General features: G+C 42.2%; 1 protein-coding gene across 8 annotated transcripts in view; it reads left to right on the plus strand.

Annotated features, from left to right (window-relative positions):
• The window catches only part of ACACA (acetyl-CoA carboxylase alpha), a 138129-nt gene that overhangs the window by 64601 nt on the left and 53327 nt on the right, over positions 1 to 20201 (plus strand). For 6 of the 8 annotated variants that reach the window (XM_054208971.1, XM_054208977.1, XM_054208970.1 and 3 more), the window contains 8 exons: positions 128 to 184; positions 496 to 540; positions 3302 to 3343; positions 3957 to 4172; positions 4643 to 4798; positions 6603 to 6806; positions 9235 to 9390; positions 9994 to 10140. In XM_054208971.1, coding sequence (XP_054064946.1) covers positions 128 to 184; positions 496 to 540; positions 3302 to 3343; positions 3957 to 4172; positions 4643 to 4798; positions 6603 to 6806; positions 9235 to 9390; positions 9994 to 10140 — 1023 coding nt within the window. The remainder of the gene's footprint in view (positions 1 to 127; positions 185 to 495; positions 541 to 3301; positions 3344 to 3956; positions 4173 to 4642; positions 4799 to 6602; positions 6807 to 9234; positions 9391 to 9993; positions 10141 to 20201) is intronic. The other 2 variants (XM_054208974.1, XM_054208975.1) reach the window with 1 other exon arrangement.

Consider the following 20201-nt stretch of genomic DNA (forward strand, 5'->3'; position numbering starts at 1 on the left):
GGAACTTACAGCAGAGATGCAGGAGGATCTGCAGAGCTTTTTCAGTTCGTAGAGGGCTTGGACATGTTTTTGATGTGTTCTTTTTCTGATAATCCAGTCACCTGACTCCATCCTTGCCTTGTTACAGAAATCAGTCCTGATTGAACATGGAATTCGGAGACTGACTTTCCTTGTAGCGCAAAAGGTATTTTGATATCTCTCATGCTGCTCAGAACTCTTTGGTTTCTAGCTCATAATAGCATTGACATTTGATGTGTTTTTTCCCAAATTAAATGCTGTATTAACTATATTTAGTTCTCTCTTCACTGTTTTTGTTCTCTAAAATTTTAGATGGTTTTGATGAATTTGCTTGAGAAAATTAATTTACAATTGTAAACAATCTTGACACCTCTTGTATTCTTGAATTAATTAATTTTTGATTTTCATCCTAATTGCTAGCTGTCTTCTGCTTTTTTTTTTTCTTCTCTTCCTGTGTTTGTATGGTTCGTTTGTAAGGACTTCAGGAAACAGGTCAACTATGAGGTGGATCAGAGATTTCACGTAAGTAAAAAGGGCCTAGAACACGGTGGTATTCTTGACCTGAGGCCAGGAGACACGTACGTGACTCTAGGCTTCTCATTTGGCTCTTAGTCAGCCATTTAATGCCAACATTGGTGTCGGAGTTGAGTGAAGTATTTAAACAAAACATCTAACCTCAAATACAGGAGTGGGCCCGTTGCATTCAGTGGGGCCGTTCACGTGCTAAAATCTCGCTTGTTACCTGGCTGAACTCACGACTGCCACGTTAATAAAGGTCTTGTTTGTTTCGGTGTTGTTTTGTATTTTAAAAAGTGATTATACAATTAAATTGTTGTATTTCTTCTGTGGTGTGGTGATTTTTTTAGGCTTCTTACTGATTTTTAAATAACTTAGAGGAGTAATTGAAGTGACTTGCTAAATTTCGCATAACGGCTTAGGTGGAAAATGTTTGATGCTCTTACTGCTAAGAATTACTTCTTTCCCCAGGGCTTGGGCATCAGTGACGGCTAGTTTAGCCCTGCTTTCAAGGTGGGAATGTAAGGCATAAACCAGATTTTTATCCCTCGTGTACCTACTTTACAACTCTGGGAAGTTATTAGGAGTCTTGAAAGTGCAAGAAATTCGTTCAACCTGGTTTAGCAAGTTTTACGAAAGGAAAACTAGTTTAAAAATCAGCAAAAATAGTATTTGAACAAATGTGGGTAATGCCACGTGGGAATCGCAGCCCACAGTGCAGGTACAGATACGTCTCAATCAATGGCGTATGTAGGAAACTGGACTCTTTGGAGAGGTGTTGGGACCTTAAGGAAGGAAGTCCAGGATTTAGATTTTAAAAAAAGGAAGTTTTAGGGAACTGAATTGATATTTGGGGAATGAAAAATAAGAGTCTATGAAAAAGCACTGTAGCATGCGTCAGTGGTCAGAAAGGAGGGAAAGAACAAAAGGAGTTATCGCAAAAAGTTTTCCCTGAGCTGCCATTTGGAGCGATGGACTGTTCAGATGCTCCTGAGCCGGAGGAGGCAGCGTGGCCTGTCATCTGTTTGCAAAGTTTGTAGAGTACCTCTGGGATCTTTCGTGAGTGTCAGTCTTTATTACTATCTCCTATTCTATTCCGTTTATTACTGGACCAACTATTAACTTAGCCAGGGCCTGAGCTTGGGTTTGTTTTTGTTTTAATTACAGTCTATATAATTAGTTCCCAGCATGTTGAGGTAATAGAGAGTTGCTCCAGCAAGCTTCCAATTTCCTCATCTCATTAGGTTTTTAACGTGATTATTAGTATAATAATCAACTATGATGATTTCTGTTGCAGCTTTTCACATTCTGCGGTTTGCAGGGTGTCTTGATTGGCTAATTTAGGCAAATTATTTTGATTGTCTTGATGATGGTTGGTTGATTAGAACACAGCAGGGGTATAATTCTTCTGCCTAGGAAATGGAGCACTCTTTTGGATTTTGGTACCAGAGCACTGAGAATTTTTGTGTGTGTGCACATCTAATTATTATATTTGCCCACAACACTACTCAAATGCCTTGAAAGCAATTACATTAGTGATAGAATGAGCATGGATGATGTTAGGAGAAATTGGCAGCGTGCAGAGGAGGACAGGTAGGAGGGATTTGGGAGAGAAGTGAGGAAACATGGAAGTGGTTGTTTTCTTAGAGTATAGTTGATGCTCGTAGGCTCACCTAATATGCCCATTGCCTGAATTTTCAGGCAGAATTTCTTGTGTCTGGAAGACACATTCCAGGCAAACACAAGTTATTTTGCTCAACTGAGAGTCATCAGGTGAAGTTCTGGGGACTGTTTTTTATAGGAGGTAAGGAGGATGACTAGCTTGAAGATTACTTCTAGCCTTAGAAGCCGTGTTGCTCAGTGGAGCGTTATCCTCTGCCACCGTGCACCAAATCAAGCTAGGGTTGCACGTCTTTCACTGATAGTGAAATGTGATTCAGAAATTCAGCGACTCCAGGTCAGATACCTTATTCTTTTTCTCAGTCAGACAGTTCTGGAATGTCGTGCATGCTCTCTCAGGTCACCTTTAGCATAAATGGCTGGTGTTCTCATGTTTGGTGCAAAGCATTCACAAAAGTTGCTCCACCCAGTAAAAGTGTAATTCCACAGAAATGGCTGGCTTTACTGGGATGGAACGGGAGGGATAGGTAGAAGGATGCTGTCCAGTCTTTCTCTCCTCTTCTAGACACGTGCAATATGCCACAAAAATGTAAAGCCCTTGAAATTTGCTGGGATTTTATCGTGCAATAGAATAACAAAGAAACAGAGTACTATTTAATACATGAGGATAAAGCTATTTGATTACAATTCATAGTTTTCCTAGGGAAGAGAGTATTTCTAGCAGTAATAGTATGAAGAGAGCTATAGAATACAGATCATTGTTTTATATACATCCCCTTACATAATGGAGTGTTAATATCGTTGCATGGCTCCCAAACATTTCCACAGTAATCATTATCATAGTAGAACTAGAAGTTGTTTCCCACTACTGTCTGGACAGTTCCATGTTATTGTCTGTTAATAATTGATGACGATAATCAAAACCCAATCAAGTAGCCTCTATTTCATTAGCAGTGAATACAGGTTTAAACTACCGCTGCTGCCTTGTTGAGGGTAACTTGATTTTCCACCACCCTTTGCGATGTTGGAAAAGTTCTGTCATCTCCTCTGCTGTGGTGCTACTCCAGGTCTGGCTTGTGAGCACTCTTTGGGTAGATAAATGGCTTACTTTTGGAGGGCTAACATCATTGTTTTTATTTTCAAACAGAGGGAATTTCCAAAGTTCTTCACGTTCCGTGCCCGGGATAAGGTAAGTTGCATATTCTTAATACTTTTCTCTAAGTGTTGGCTTTATCCTTCTTTCACGTAGCTGTTTCTTGCCAGTCTAAGGGGGTGGGGGCTACATCAGCCCAGCTTCACCGGCTGGTGAAGGTTATTTTCTCCTCTCTCACTAGGCCAGTTGTCCACACGTGCAGCAACTGATGACAGTAACAATGATGAGTCTCTGATAGCTGGGGATAAAAATTCATGCATCTGGAAGTCTGACCTAAAGCTTCTGTTTTTGCGGATTTTAGTCACAGTGTAACAAGGGAGCATTGGAAGCAGTACAATGATTCAACACCAAACTTTTTGGTTTCTGTGAAAAAGATGGTTTGGGGGGCATGAGGTTGAGAACTTGCTGTCTTGCAATTTGTCTTCTGCTCTCAGCAGTATTTCAGCAATTTCAGTGCATCTCTTAGTGCTAGTGACTGCATCAGATAGAAAATTCGGGGTTGGATTCATTTGAATTTTTAGCTTTTTAATGCAATATGAAATTTCATAATGGGTATTGTCTAGTTCTTCCCATCCTCGGTGTTTCAGCTTCTTAACCCCACCTCCTCTCTTACACCCTTTTCTACCTGTGTGATGCCGGGTGCCTCCAGTTTGAGGAAGATAGGATCTACCGTCATCTGGAGCCAGCTCTGGCTTTTCAGCTAGAGTTGAATCGAATGCGGAACTTTGATCTCACTGCCATTCCGTGTGCTAATCACAAAATGCATCTGTACCTGGGAGCAGCTAAAGTTGAAGTGGGAACAGAAGTGACAGACTACAGGTTCTTCGTGAGGGCTATTATAAGGCACTCAGATCTGGTTACCAAGGTAAGTTTTGTCACCCGTGCAAGCTCTCTTTCCAAGACAGTGTATGAAACGCTGTAAGTCATTCTAGGGACCTGCAAGCGAATGTATTACCTGTGTAGAGTACTGTACGTGTGCGCTACGCCCAACACTCTTTGCTGGTGTTGGCTCTGCAGAAGTGTGTTTTCAAAGACCTGGTGCTTCAGGGAGATTTTGTTGTGGCCTAAGTGGAGCAGAAATCCTTGCATTTTGAAGCAATAGTTGTTTCTCTGTGTAATGGTTTGCCCTGTCTAGTTTTGGATTTATGCGGACCTAAACGAGGGCACAAGTCAGCTGGTTATGTGAATCCAGGTAGTGGGAGTACTGGCTCTGGGACTGGGACAGATGTGTTTCAGGGTTGCACATCCTGCTGAAACTAATCTGTCCTTCTGTAGTTTTTCAAACGCTGTGTTTTTTGAGTAGAAAGTAAATTATTTGTTGATAATATCTGGCAGGAAGCCTCCTTTGAGTATCTGCAAAATGAGGGAGAGCGATTGCTTTTGGAAGCCATGGATGAGTTGGAGGTGGCATTTAACAATACCAACGTGCGCACTGACTGCAATCACATCTTCTTAAATTTCGTGCCTACTGTCATTATGGACCCATCTAAGGTATGGCCTTTTCTCCAGCTCTGAAGTGTTTTTTTTTCCTTGGGCTTGACTCACCAGAATTAAATGGTCTTTTATTGTCTTTTTATGCTATGTAAGTGCAGCTATTGATTGAGTACATTTTAATACCATTTGGTGATTGACATGCAGTTTCTACCAGCCATTTTATAACAGAAAGCACAAGAAATTGGGGACCGATATTAGAAGTGGTAACGTGATGGTCAGTTTAGTTGCTGTATAAATATTGGAGTTTTGCTTTTCAGTAAAGAAAGTGGAGTCACGTAACTAATGGACAGCTCTAACTAAGGATTGCTGGTTGAGCTGCTAAACCAATTTCTCTGCAAAAGCAGAGAGAATACTTTTTATTTTAGCTAGTTAGGGCAAGCATTAGGAACCTGTTTGTCAGTGAGGAAGGAAGAAAGCTTTGTTTTTTCTTCCAATCTATGAATAAATATTAAATGTAAGATTTCAGAAGTAGCAGAGCTCATATTTTTAGTGGAGTAACGCTGTCCTTCAGGCAATGCAGCTCACTTCCTCTGTGCAAACTAAGGAACAGTTTAATTTCAAATACAAAACATATTGTTAATAAATTTATTTTTTCATTGTCTGTTTGAGATAAACAATTTTAATAAGGAAATATCTTTAAATGCTTTTCTGCTTCTTACAAAAGTCCAGATTCTGTCCAAATAAAACGTGAGACAAATAATGAGCTTAAAAAGAATTAGTACATTTAGCTACAAAAAGAAATGCTTCATTTTCATTCTCTGATACACAAGCACAGAGATCAACATTAAGCTTTGTAGATGCATAAATGAAAGTGTTTAGGCATAAAGCATGTTTCTGGTTAGCAGAACCACCACAAAGAAAGTCCCAAATAAACTGTAAAGGCTGCATTTAGTTGGAAATCAACATTCTGTTCATGGTTACCGAAAGATGAGAGCTGACCTTTCCTTATGAGAATAACTGAAAGTTTAAAAAGATGAATTGGTTATCAAAATAACTGTCTCCTGCTTGCTGACTTTTAAATAATGATTAAAAATTGGTGGCTTAAATCGCTTTTGAATAAATGTTCTCTCTCGGCACATCCAAAATCTTTAGTTCCCAGGAAGTTCAGAAGGAGCTGCAGCCCCTGGAAGTTAGTCTGGCCTCAAATGCGTACCGTGACTTTTCCCTGAGCTGTTGTGGAAAAGAGACTTTTTACTTTTTGAAAGAATGTTAAAAACAGCCTATAAATTACCTTCTTTTAATATGCACTATTTGCCAACAGTAGTATATTATAAAGTTTAATAGAACACCAGAAGGCCGAGCTCCAAGTAGTAATTGCTTTGTTGATTTAAAGCTCCGTGCCGCATGTGTGGTGAAACATGATTATTGTGCATATAAGTGCTACATAACTGTTCGTCAAGGATTTCACCTCCCTGCGTTTCGCAGTTCTTAGCTGTGAGCCGTGCCTGCAGGAAGGCAGGTAAATGAAGGGGAAACTGGGCACGCTGTGCTTGGCTGGGGTGGGATGTGCTGGGAGGAAAAGGGGATGTGAATCCAGTGCAGTCCTTCAACCTCAGGAGCCCTCAGGTTGGCTTCAGTTCCTGCTTGTCTCAAGGCTTCTTAGGAGAATGGTTGGGCCACCGAGGTCCCAAACAGCACTGGGCACGTGCTGCTATGTGGTGCTGCCATCTCTCCTCTGCTGTGATCTTCCCCCTGCACACTGGGGTGCCCCTATGAGCACGACCTTACAGCAGGGGGATGGAGGAGTGACAAAGCCGTGGATGTGTCCAGAAAGGTGAGAGAAATTCTTCTGTGTTTTCAGATTGAAGAATCTGTGCGGAGCATGGTGATGCGCTACGGGAGTCGCCTGTGGAAGCTCCGAGTCCTCCAAGCCGAGCTGAAGATCAACATTCGGTTAACACCAACTGGGAAGGCAATTCCCATTCGTCTCTTCTTGACCAACGAGTCGGGCTACTACTTGGACATCAGCCTCTACAAAGAAGTGACGGACTCCAGAACAGGACAGGTACGGTTCCATATGACTCCATGGTTTGATGAGCACATTATTTTGGGGGAAAACATTCTACCTGATTAAACTCTTCTGGGGTTTGCAGTGTTTTCAGGTAATATTAAATTGCCATTCAACTTTGCCAAAGGAAGAAGAATGTATCATTGTAAGATAATCTTGCTATAGGCACATAGGTTTGCAAAATGTAACCAGTTATGTGGAAGTGAGCATCTTATAATTGTTTTGTATATACCTTCCGTCATTTATACATCTGTTTTCCTCTGTGTCAGAGCGCTCAAAAAGTAATACAGAAGTAATCACTGTTGGTGCTCGTCCCGTAGGTCATAATAAAAAATGTTATTAATTATATGTTTCCCTGAGTAGATGGAGAAAATCTGTGAACTTGTCTTTTACATTCTAAAGATATAGGGAATGACCTGGGTAGGACGATATAAAATTATTGAAGGTGCTTTTATATCATTTTTATGAAGCATAATGGGCTCTTTTGTAATGTGGCTATTCTGGTATTTCTTCTTTTCATGGCATAGGAATAACGTGGTTAACTGAAATACCTACATATGCTAAAATACATGGAGCGTAGGATGCATGAAAAGTATTTAAATACAGAAATGTTTACATCTCCCTCTGTAATAATCTCTCTGCCATGCAGTAGTAGCAGCAGAATAAATCACTTGGGCACCGTTAATGTTGAACACGAAGTGCTGAGTCACCTTTTCTCTCCCTCTTCTCCATTTACATTTTTCCAGCAAGCTGCCTGCCCGTACGCTCTGGCTGGTTCTGGAGATGCTAGAACAGATAGTGTCGGTGTGTTTTACCTCATTTCTGCTGTTGAGTGGAGATGAGGAAAGAAAAGGACATTTTAATAATCTCCAGCAGCTGAGCTTAACGCTTGGGTTTTGTTAGTCATTTATGAAGGTCACCTTTCCTCTTAAACTCCGTCTCTGATGAGCTTTATGATTTTAAAGCCAGGAGAATGCTTGTGTGTGTACAGCTTGTAGCAACTTCTCCAATATTTGATTTTTTTTAATTTGACCACATATACACACCGATATTAAATCAGTTCTATTAAAAAATTGTACTGATAGGAATTAGTTCAATTAACTCTTTGAGTAGTTGGGAGGAAGGTTTGTCTTAAAAAAATAATACTTTCAAACTTTGTAAGAAACTTCGGTAAATCTTCCCCCTCATGACGGAGATTCATAGGATGGGTTCAGATCTGTGGTTTTTTTCCTGTGTTTTCAGAGGGTTATTTTAAACTTAGAGAGTTCTTTTAAAAGAATTCAAACATTAGTGATGTACCAGATTCTGGGCGCTTTTGTGACTTCTGAAGAAAAGAAAAATAGATTCATCGTGAGCGAATGACCCCGATCTCTTGTGTGGCAGTTCCTGTGGTAATGAGTGGCAATGCTCAGTACAGACTTCCCGGTTCCCACAGAGCTGCTCTGAAGCTTTCCAGAGATTTAAGGAGAATTGGGCCCCAAGTGCAGTAACAGATCCTAACACAGGCGCTGCCACAAGTGCTTGTTACCCTGAATAAACACTTCTCCCATTGAAGAAACTACTTCACAAAGCAACGTTTGTGTAGACTGAAGAGACCATGGACTTTTTATAATCTAAAAACTAAAACAGGCTTTACTTACTGAATTTTATCTTTAGTGGAATTCTTCAATTAAATCACCTTCAATTAGAAAAAGGTCTGCAGTTTGTAACAGCAGAGCTGATCGTTGTTCTGTTAAAAACAGCCTACTCGTGTTGCTTCTGTCAGGCGTGTTTCTGTAGAGCAGCATTTGTGCGGTGTTGTCCCAGTTAAGCAGTGCTCCGCATGTTTCTTAGTCGAAATAGGTTTCCTTCTGAGTCCTGGCTGAGTGGAATATATAGTGCCATGAAGCATGGCAGCTGATAATTCATGGTGCTACTCTGGGAAAATCTTTTAAACTTATAATATCAAAACTTCAAGCCAAATGACATATGCAAGTCTTGACCTAGCTTCCATGATCAGTCAGTGGAGATACGGATACCGTGCTGCTCGACTCCATAAATAACAGAGTTCTCCTCTCTGCTCCCAGCTATCACAATCCATCGGCGGAGATACGGTGTCAGGGGAAATACTGGTGAATGTGAAGCCATCTAAGTCACAGGCGTTTTTCTGTGGGGATGTGGCTCTGTTCGCTTTGCTTTCTGCTGTGAGACAGTAATAAGTCAGTGATACTCGGATCCGTGCAGTAATGGTCCAGCCCTGTCTCCAAAGGGCACTAATGCATGATGGAGCACGGTGTTACGGGATATGGAACATTAACATATTTGTAGAGAACAGAAACAAGCCTGATCAGTCCGGAATAGCCTGATGATTTTTGGTAAAATCTGGACGAGATAGGTGTATGGAATGAGTGGATTAAACTGTAATTGGTCGTATTTTGTGCTGCAGATCATGTTCCAGGCATACGGGGATAAACAGGGACCACTTCATGGGATGCTGATCAATACCCCGTACGTGACCAAAGACCTGCTTCAGTCCAAGAGATTCCAGGCACAGTCTTTGGGGACATCCTATGTCTATGACATTCCTGAGATGTTTCGGCAGGTAAGTGTTCTTGAGGCCTGGTGGGTTGTTGTAAACTCCTGTACCTGCAAAGCACGTCTATCAGTTGCCAGCCTTGCTTGTCAGGGAAACATGTGACCTGAAGTGGCTAACAGTGGTCCCCCAGGGTCTGTACAGCTATGGATTGTGTCTTCCTTGAAAGAAATTAGGACTCTTGATACACTGCTGCTGTAGTTGCGTTAATACGTCAAATAGTAGAAGCTGAAATGGAAACCGTCTTGTGTTTCTTGTTTATGTTCCTTTGTTTTCCCACTCCGTTATCCAGCCTTCCTAGAGGGCTAGACAGTGCAGGGGTGATAGTCCTAGTACAGGACTCCTACATCATTAAATGTGTTAATGAGTTGCAGAATTGATTGTGTGTCTAATTTGCTGGGTTCTATCCTGAATCAGGTAATTTGAATTATACCACTTTGAGTGAAACCGTATTTCACAGTTTAAATTCCAAAGCGATATCCACTGAGTATTGCCAGTCAAACTGGGAGGGATATTTCAGGGTGTTCTGTCTTGAATATTAAGTCACGGTGGATTGAATAAAAATATTTGCAGATGACTTTCTCAACAAGAATTTATCTTTTCATGCCCTAGTCTTTGATTAAACTCTGGGACTCTATGAATGAACATGCATTCCTGCCATCACCGCCGTTGCCTTCCGACATACTAACGTACACCGAATTGGTGTTGGATGATCAGGGCCAGCTCGTGCACATGAACAGGCTGCCGGGAGGAAATGAGGCAAGTTGCACTTTCTTTAACGCTACTTTTCTTTCCATGTCCTGCACTACATTGTGTTTTGGACTAGGTTTGACAATTGTAATGAAAATTTACCAGCCAGGCACAAAATCTATTCATTCAGTCTTTCACAGATGAAATCTCGCTCTTGAAAATGAGATTTTTGTTTCATTAAAAATTAATACCTTCCATACAATGGGTATTTTAACCTCCATAGTAAATGATGATTCCATTTCATACCTGTGCCTATGCTGTTTTTCCTTCATAATTAAAAAGTGGATATTCCAGGTAACTGGGGTTTGTATTTGAGCAAAATATGTTTTACAAGACTAAATAGAAATGTTTTCATTTGCTTAAAAAATGAAAACCCAATTTTATGCTTTCCATTTAAATACTCGCCGTGCAGTGTTTGTGTAGCGCGCTGGCAAGGTGTGTGCAACATCCCCCTCTAGTGAACGATTTGCCTGAGACTAAGAACCTGCTGATGCTGCTGGGATAATAGAGTTACTCCTTCAGCTCGAGCAGGAGGCGGCTGGGCTGGCGTGGTGGGCTTTTGCTGCTCTGCCATTCCGTTAGCAAGCCAAAGATTGCAGCATCGAAATGACTAGAGAATAAAGCTAACTAGTAGAAGATGTGTTTATTTTTTTTTTACCGAGGCTAAGTGGGATTCAGTAAGTGAATGTTCCTACGGTAATTTAAATTTGAACAGTTCTAAGCGGTGGTATTGTTTATTTTTTTTTCCTGGCATCATTGAACTAGCACCGTCCTTTTACTAGATATGTAACTTAAAATTTGCAAAAGCTCTGTTCAAAAACATCAAGTATAATGATGAGAGGAAATAGGGGTTTTCATCACTGTTTACGGCATGTGTCTTGTCAGGGGAAGGTTTTGAATAGGATGTTTTCAAATTGAACCTAATCAGCAAATGGTGACTATGGGAGCACTATGTCCTTGTCTTTTGCTGGCCTATAGGAGAAATGTTTTAACTAGTATAATTAAAGCTGAAATGAGCTATTGCCTGCATTCTTAGTTAAAGCTGCGGCTGCGGTGCTGTGAAGGCTTATGCCATCATCTTTCTCTCTTTCTCTGCTCTCATTCAGCGTTTGAGTGGATGGTGGCTGGGGAAATAGCAAAGTCCCTCAGGGACGTAGCTCTGTTCTTGCTGAAATTACAAGCACAGAGCTGCCTGGGCATGAACATGTAGTGTTTACTCTGCCAGTATGAATACAAATAGTCTTATTATAAGAGATTCTGTACCCAAAGACCACCAAAAAGAAAATTAGGAGTTTTTTTTAACCCTTGGTAGACTTTGCTGTGCTCAATCTGAAAAGAAATTACACGGCTGTTGTGGTGTGCAGCGTTGTTACCTAATGCACAGGTTCAGGCCTTGTCTCTGTGGCTGTTATGCCGAGGGGTTGTGTCACTGGAGAGTGAGGGAAACAAGGGGAAAATATGTTTTTTCCCCCCGTTTTTCAGTCTGGCTGCTGAAGATTGCTTCTTGTGGAAACAGATGGCAGACTCTAACCTGCCTTTTAACGAGCTCCCAAAAACGAGGTGAGGAGATGAAACCCCAGCCCAGGGTCCGTGTCTCGGGCAGCCCAGCGTGCGGTGGGTGCGAGGAGGTTCTGTGTCTCCCTGGAGAGGCGCGTGGCTGGGAGCACCTAGCCGACAGCCTGGCTTTGCCACGCATGTTCCCTGCGCGGCTGGAATGAGGTTTGAGGCTCTGGTATTGAATTCCGTTAGCAATAGCCACCGCAGACAATAGCGCTCATTCACAGGTGAGAGCGGGCAATCTGAGGAAGAGGTGCCAGCAGCAGTCTGAAGGACAGGTGACATTCAGGAGGTGACGCGCTGCCGAGCAGATTCATTCCTCCGCGCTGCGCTTCCTTTATCTGGATGAGCTGACTTTAGGCTTTTATGGTTTAATTCCGTTCAGCTGAGGAAACAAATTTTCACAAACGCGTACCCAAGTTTCTCTTTCCAAAGCAGATGGCTGCAGGGGTGGAGAAGGATGAGACAGAATGCTAGATAAATTCAGAACATAAGCCTTCTCTTTGTTAAGGCTGTAAGTGGATCCATTCTGCTTTTTTTTTTTTTTTTTTTTTTGAGAATCAGTCTGCATAGCATCTGGGCAAAGAAATACAGCATCTTATCTGCCAGGAAGCAAAGATCCTGCGGGTAATCCATCTATGTGGCAGTAGCTGGTAGCATTGCGTAGGAAGAGGAGCCATGCCACAAGGAGCAGGAGAAATATTAATTGGTTCAGCCCTTCTTCCGTATGGTACAATGGTGACCCCTTCTCAAAAGATGGCACATTTCATTGGCTCTCTAAACTTGCCTGAATTTGTTAAGGAAGAGTTCTGTCCTCAGATAGATGTATTTGACTTCAAAATGCCAGAAGCCCATGCACTCTGAAAATCACGTTAAAGGGGAGGTGATCCCTAAAGAAACGAGTACAGAGGGGAAGTTGAGGTTCCCCTTAGTGAAAGTTCTCACTGCTTCACTTTGTTCATATCTTAGAAGATAGGACTGCTTTGCGGTGTTATGAGGATAATTTAGACAAATATCTTTGAAGAGTCTTTGACTTTGTACTTGCTAAATAAGTGCTGGATGTTCTGTTGTACAGCTTTCCCCCAGTTTTGGTTAGTAACTCTTGATGGTCAGTGCCAATGGACTCCGTGCCCCCAGGGTCCAGAGGCATGAGCTGTTTCCAGTTCAGATCCCAGTGAGGTGGCAGGTGGGAATGCTTGGTAGGAACTTGCTGAGTAAATGGGATTTTTATTTATTTATTTATTTATTTATTCCCAGTAGAAGTCGCTGATTTTCTGAATCCAAAGTCTTTTGAGAGATAGTACATCATGTGCTTTTTACTAGAGAAGAAATGTCTGTTGAACGCTGACTGCAGGAAGTACGGCTGCTGTTTAGTGCGTTTAGGTTCCTATTACTGTTCCACTCGGTTTAGATCAGAGACTCAAACCCAGGTATTCCCCCCTGCAAGCAGGTGCCGTACCATCATGGTGTCAGCCGTTCTGAGGCAGGGCCTGTCTGCCCCGTTGGAGCTGTGCTACACCGTATGAACAAGTACATTTTCTCTACGTGAAAAGGGGTCAAGACACTCTTCCTCTTAAACCATTCAGCTGAGCCGAGTGCCCTAATTGTTTTAGCTGGCAGGCAAAATTGAGAAACCAGCATAAAATCCAGGAGATTTGTGGTCAGTGTGTTCAGCTGGATGTCAATGACCGAAGCTGCAACGCCGGCTCGGGTATGGGGCAGAGCAGGAGCTCGAAGCTGGGGTTCTCCTGGCCTCGCGGAGTTTGCAAGCAGCGTTCTGGGCTAACCTGTCTGTGTTTTCAGGAAAACCTGTGACATGGGAATTCTCAAGAACTTGCACAATACAAGAGGTTTTTCTCCGCTTAGCTTGTGACCACTTCACGTAGCCCACCACCTCATTTGGCAGTAATTATCTCTTTGCTAGTAGTCTCAACAAAGAAGCCAAGGACTTAATGGACCATGAAAATACAACTTGCTATTTATTCCTAGACAGTGCTTGCTCCTTCTGAGCAGCGGATCTCGTGCGTGCCGTGGCCACGCGAGGGAGCTGGCCCTGCCGCTGGCCCTGCCGCCTGCTCTTGCAGCACAGAGGACATGACTAACGCAGGGCCTTTTCCTGATCTCTTGCCCACTTGGTGCAGCCAGAGTTCTTTCTGAAGTGCATCTGCTGTTTCTTTGGACTGCAGACAGAATTCTGGATGCTGCCTGGAGCTTTCTGCTAGATGGTTTCTGTTCTGGATCCTTCATGTTAAGCTTGTGAACTGTGCCCTGGTCTCCAGTTACTCTTTCTGGGGGGTTGGGTTCTTTTTTTGGTGTCTCCTCTCTTACTGGTCTGGCTGCTTTGACACCTCTGCTCACGTGTGGGACTGATCTGATAAGCTGTGTCTGCTGCTGTAGGGTTTCAGTAAGCCAACACCCTGCACAGGACTGAATGTGCCACACTAAAAAGTGAAGTAAGTTTGTGGATAATTCTTAGAGGCAGCAGGTAGAGAAGGGAGGTGAAGACAACAGTATTCGCGAGCAGAGTCAAACACCAGTTGATATGTCCCTTCTCATGCTCCTGAGTAAAGACTGAACCAAAACTTCAGGACAAATGGGGTATAATTTAATGTGCAACTGTGAGCATGTCGAGAACAAAGCACCAGAGGTGGATGCTCAGCCTGACTCCAGTCTGACTCTTAAGACAGACACGGACCATTGGAAAGTGCAGAGTTTATACAGATGGAAGGAAAAAAAAGTCCACTTGCATTAGATTACAAGCAACTACATTTTACTCTACAATGTGTTTAAGAAGCAAATTTTAAGTTCATACTACTGGCTGGATGCTTATCTGGATTATACCACAAGAGTTTTAACATTCCTGCTAATTTAATTTTATTTTTAAAAAATAAGTTATTTTAAAAGGCTTATTTTAAAAAATAAGCCTTTTTTTTTTTTTTTAGTGGCACAATCTTTGGTGTTTCTGGCTGAGATCTTCATTGGGCATGTGAGGTAGAGGTGTGTGATTGGCACTTTCTACACTGTTACCAGGAGGGCTGGGTTTGAAAGGATGCAGCCCCTCCTCTGTTTGAGGGTGCGGGAGCAGCTGATGGCTGTCCTCCTTTTGCCCTGGCAGCTCATCTCTGGCCTGCCTGTCACCTAAGCCTCTGATGCCGCTCTGTAGTCACGTGGCTGGGCTAATGTGGGGAAATCTCTGAAATCCAGAGTCAGAAGTTGTGTGAACACAGACAAGTGAACAGGGCTAGGGGTCAGAAGTATATGAGAACTTCCATAGTGTATAAAAAGGTGTTGCTTGCAGTAGCTCTGCTGAAGACACGGCCTGCAATATAGTGACACCTTCTTCAAATGTCCATTGAAGATGGCTTCGTTCTGAAGATTAGCATATTAGCTGAAATCTTAGTGTGAAAAGGTAATTCCTTCAGCCTGTTGGAGAACTCAATATATTACTTGTCATTCTTGCGCTGGGCATTCTGATGTTTTTCTATAGCACTTTATGTATTTTCACTACAATTTACCGTGATCCTCTGGCACTAGCACTGCACCATCCACTGCTAAGACCCAAATAATCTTCAAGGACACAGAGAAAGTGCGTGTAAGGAGTGCCTGCAGCAACACCCCACGTTACCCTGCATCTCGGTCTCACGCAGCGTCCATGTAAAATGTGTCATTTTCCCTATTGGCACTAGATGTCACAGTTTTTCCTTCTCAGTAGCATGAGGATCAGAAATAATCCATAATCCGGCTGTGAGCTGCAGCGTTGGCAGACACCCTTTCTTGTGCATGTGGGAAGGTTTGGCCAGGTGAAATTCCGGCCGGCGCTTCCGCAGCTCCCTGGGTTGCCTGGGGCTGAAAGGTGTAGCTAATGAATTTTATACAAGGAAAGCTTAATAGCTGAACTGCATGTTCTGCTTTGTCACCCCATGTTCCTGCATTTTATGACAGGCACGGGGTGTTAAAACATCCGCTGGGCTACTCATGGCGGATGGATAAATACTTGAGAAAAGCAGAGAATGGGTGATGGCAAAGTCAGTGACTGAACACGAAGGTGAAGGCAAACACCTGTGCACCTTCTCCCCCCTGCCCCAGCCCCACCACCGTTTTTCCCAGAGATTACTGTAAAAATACTTGTTTTTCTTTGTGTTTCCCAACCCTTCTTCTTGATGAGTTTTGCGAACAATTGTGACCTGAAGGCTCTTCTGGCAGTAGGAATGGGTTTAAATAACAGGGAAGCTGGACAACTATTTATGCCGCACAGCAAGTGGTGTCTCCTCATCTGAAATACTTGTGATGCAATTTCAGAAGGTGATCCTCCGTTGGCAGAATAATTTTATCCCCCATCTTTGGGGTGCTCGGAGGTCACCATGAGATGTGGGGGTAGGAATCAGGACAGAGTACGTTTTTGTCATGGACTGGAGGGTGTTATTTTTAGTAGAAGGTGGAATGTGGTATAAATTAAGCGGAATATTACATAAATTAAAAGAGGGTTCCCCTAGCATCATGGAAAGCTAATTTTTTTTCTCACTTATATGCCTAGATAACTTAATGTAACTTTACGAGTAGCAAGTATGGGCATGGGAGGATTGGACTGGTGTGGGGGCTCTTCTGAACTCTAGAGTTGGGAAGGGTGAATGTCACAGCGCATATGGAGCAGCTCCTTAGCTGAACAGTGCTTGTATGGTTAAGCAGGAGTACTCTCTAATACCTTCAGTTGTTTGAAGGGTTAATGTTCGTGCAGATCAGTATCTCCAATCGCAGTATCTCCAATCACAGTATCTCCCATGGCCTGATTTTTGAAAAGGTACTTGTATGCTATGGCAATACTACAACTTCAAGATTTGAAAAGGCTTTCCTTGCAAAACCAGAGGGCATGAGCCTCTAACATATACCTTTGAGTTAGAATTTATTATAATTATTTAAAAGATTAATTTTTGGAAGGTTATAAGTAAAATTTATATATATATATTTTAATTTTCTATAAACAGAAATGACTGTTGAATTTCATAATGCTGTCAAACAAATACAAAATTTTAATTAGGTTACCTTTCCTGTAATTCTGACTTTTATCAAATTTAAAGCACACGTCTAGTAAGTGTGATATTTGTTAAAGCTTTACAAAAGTTAAATTCTTGGGCAGGAAATAACCCCACACATCACAGGTGAGGCTCTCGGAGGATGCTGAAAGCAGTGACCACTCAAGTCATGTCTTATTCAAAGAGCAACTGGAGCTCCAAATTTCTTGAAGGGTTTTAAAATCCTCAAATGCAAGAATTACTAGACCAGAGATATAAGTAGTGGCACAAAGAGTTTTATTCTGTATTTTTATGTATATATTTCAACACATGCGTATGGATTCTGTAGACAAGAAAGTTCTTGCCTACAAGAAAGCTCCTAATAAAGATTATCTGTCACTGTCTGTAATTTATCTGTCTGTAACTTCCCCAGATGCAAACTATTTCAGCTGAAGTTTTCAAACTTTACACTTTGCCGAGGGACTTCTCCCTGTTTATTGTTTAGTTTGGAAAGCTTCATCAAAAATGCTGCTGTTTTGATGAAAAATCTGGCAGTGTTGCTCACAGTTGATTTTGTGGGCTTGGAGCAGAAACTTGAATTTGATAGAGAATTTGGTTTGGGTTCAGCACGATGCCTTTCGCTATCCCCAAGAGACACTGTACAAGCTTCATATCTTGCAACGCACGTGTGTGTGCCGTAAAAACTACTTTTGCACTGTTTTAATGGGGTTTTTTGAGCTTGGTGGTGCTCTGTGTGTCCGTCCGCTTTCACTGAACATCAGCCAGCCTTTTGCTGGTTTGCTTCCTGGCTTGCCACCCACGTGCCTTTTGGTCTAGTGCGAGGAACCAAGGCAGGATGAATTCATGTCTCCTTCAGCCCACTGACAACCCGCCTCTCAGTCCCTGTCCTGCATGATGCCTTTTTCTGAGCAAGCCTTTGCCGCGTCTCCTCCTGGAACCGTTTCTTCCCATCTCATCCACTTGGCTGCGTGCTGTTGAGAAGAGCCATGCCAACGGGTGCTTGGCCATGCTGCCTGTGACCACTGCTTTGATCGCTAAATGACAGCTTTTTCAGAGCCAAGAAGAGAATGGAGGAATCCCGGGTTTTGGCACTCCACCCTTGTCAAGGCATTGAGTCTGAATGCCTCTAGCAAACCACGTGCATCGTGCCCTTTTTCTGGGAGTTGGTTCATGGTGAAGATAAAAATTTTACAGCTTTTGGTCAGTGCAGAGAATCTGTCATTTAGATCTGAAGTTCAGGACATGAGATGGGAATGATGAAATAGCAAAGTTGCAAGTAAAATTTCTGGGGCTGTCTTTGTTCCCTTCATAAAACACACCTTGTCCTCCACGGCTACGCAGCAGAGTGGTCCAGCATCCTGGGGTCAGTGGGCACTGGTTTCCCTCCAGAATAGACGAGGTTGTGAAAGGGGAATAAAGCACGTGTTCCTTAAGTGTCAGAACATGCACAGCGGGGGAGAAATGTGCTTTCATTAATGTTCAGCTTCGGCATTTCCAGTGCTCACATGCAAGACTGCTAAAACTGTTGCATTTCCTTTCTTATTATAACTTTTGTATGTAATAAATGCTGACATACAAATGTATTCAAATCATATATATATTTTTTTTTTACATATAAAACTTACATATGATATAGATGCAAAAGGATAGGAACAAGGCAAAATTGTTGTCAGGGTTCTGTAAGTTCAGTTGTCCTACTTTGAGACCCATATTCAGGTTTCCAAATTTGGAAAACCTGGAAATAAACAAATAAAATGAAACATGGCATAAAGTACCCAGGCTCAAGCATCATCCTTGTTGTGAGAGAAGTAGAATGAACCAACACAATTGGCATGACTCAGGCATAGAGGCTGTCAGATAATAAGCTGTTCTCGTTTACGTCGGATTTTCTGTCAGCTATGCTTCTCTAGGAATTACAGAGACCGAAAAGCCCCCTCTGCCCAAACACCAGCCCCAGCTTGCGTTGGCTCCCCTTCCTTCGGAGGCTGCGCTGCGTTCCGGAGGGAGACTGGGATCCATTTCTTCCCCATTCCCCTTGGTGTCTGTTGTCAACAGCTCCGGCTGCCACCAGCAGTCAATTTGTAACTGCATCAGTGTGTGTATTACTGTTCACATCGATAGCGCAATTAATGTTGAAGTCAATTTTGGTGTTAATTTTAGGCCATGATTAGTGTTGACACTGTGTGTCAAACTAATGGCATTTATGAGCACCATGAAAACGAACGTTAGTTAATATCATGTTTTTACTATCTGTTAACGGTTACATTAAGCCAAAGATCTAGTGGGAGAAGGTGTGTATAAAATTATATATATAAAACTTGTGTGTAATATATGTGTGTCATGCAATTCTGCATTGCTGCTGCTATTCAGGGAGCAAATGACATCTGAGCACTGAATCCTAATCACAGTTCGGAACATCAGAAATAATGATCACTTCTGATCGGAGGTTGTGAATAATTCATCTGGTTTGATTTTCACGTTCTGTCCAGTGATACTTTTCAAACCAAATGTGTTCCTACAGGAGAATAATGGTCCCACTTCTTATGGAAATACTGTGGCACAAATCATTTTGCCAACATAAAAACAGTTAAATAAGACGGTTCCTGCTTTTATTTTTTTCCTCCCTCTCTCCTTCATTCCCGAGTGTGCTGGGAATAGAGCTGTGGCAGAAGAAGCCCTCCCAAACTCCACTGGCTCTTCCGAAGAGCCCGCGTTGACGCCACTGCCGCTTACCATCACCCATTATTGTTCTGACAGTGCTCTTAGGTGATTAGCTCAGCCTGTCTAATTAACCTGTGAACTCTCCATTTTTTTGGCATGCTGCCGTTAACTTAAAAATCTCATCTTTTTTTTTTTTTTCTTCTGAAATAGAAAGCTATCCTCCACTGCCCATAAATTTAAACAGAATCTACATTGTTCATAGCAAAAAATTCCTGAGCTGTGTCCTGTGATTTTTATTGGCCTGGATAAATGGCACAAAACACACTATGTATTGGGGAGGCGAAGGCACACAAGTTAATAAAGTGGTGCACTTTAATTTTTCTTTTCTTAAACTGCATATGTTTGCTCCATATTTATCATCTATAAACTGTTTTCAGGAGTTTGTGTTTACTGTGCCCTGGCTAGATAGTTTTTCCTATTCTACTAGTGAGCGTTAACAAAAGGGATTTTATTTATGTAGAGGATACACGATCTCGGGTTAGGGAACTATTCCAAGATGTCTGTTACAATCTGATTTTCCTAAATAGGAAATGCTTTTAATTTGCCTATTTTCTGTACTGTCAGAAATCACCAAGCTGATGAAAGAGGGAGATCTCTCACATCTTGCTAGGTGAGAGGCAGACGGTGGGACCGGTCCTGGAGCCTGAGCTCTGTCACTCGGCCCTAAGCCCTGGAGCAAGTGTTGATTCATCTGCCTCACGTTGTGGTTATTGTGTATGTTTCTGGCAATACCTTTATGTGTTTCTATCTTACATTTTACTG

Source organism: Rissa tridactyla, chromosome 7 (assembly GCF_028500815.1).
Source record: "Rissa tridactyla isolate bRisTri1 chromosome 7, bRisTri1.patW.cur.20221130, whole genome shotgun sequence".
Taxonomy (NCBI): domain Eukaryota; kingdom Metazoa; phylum Chordata; class Aves; order Charadriiformes; family Laridae; genus Rissa; species Rissa tridactyla.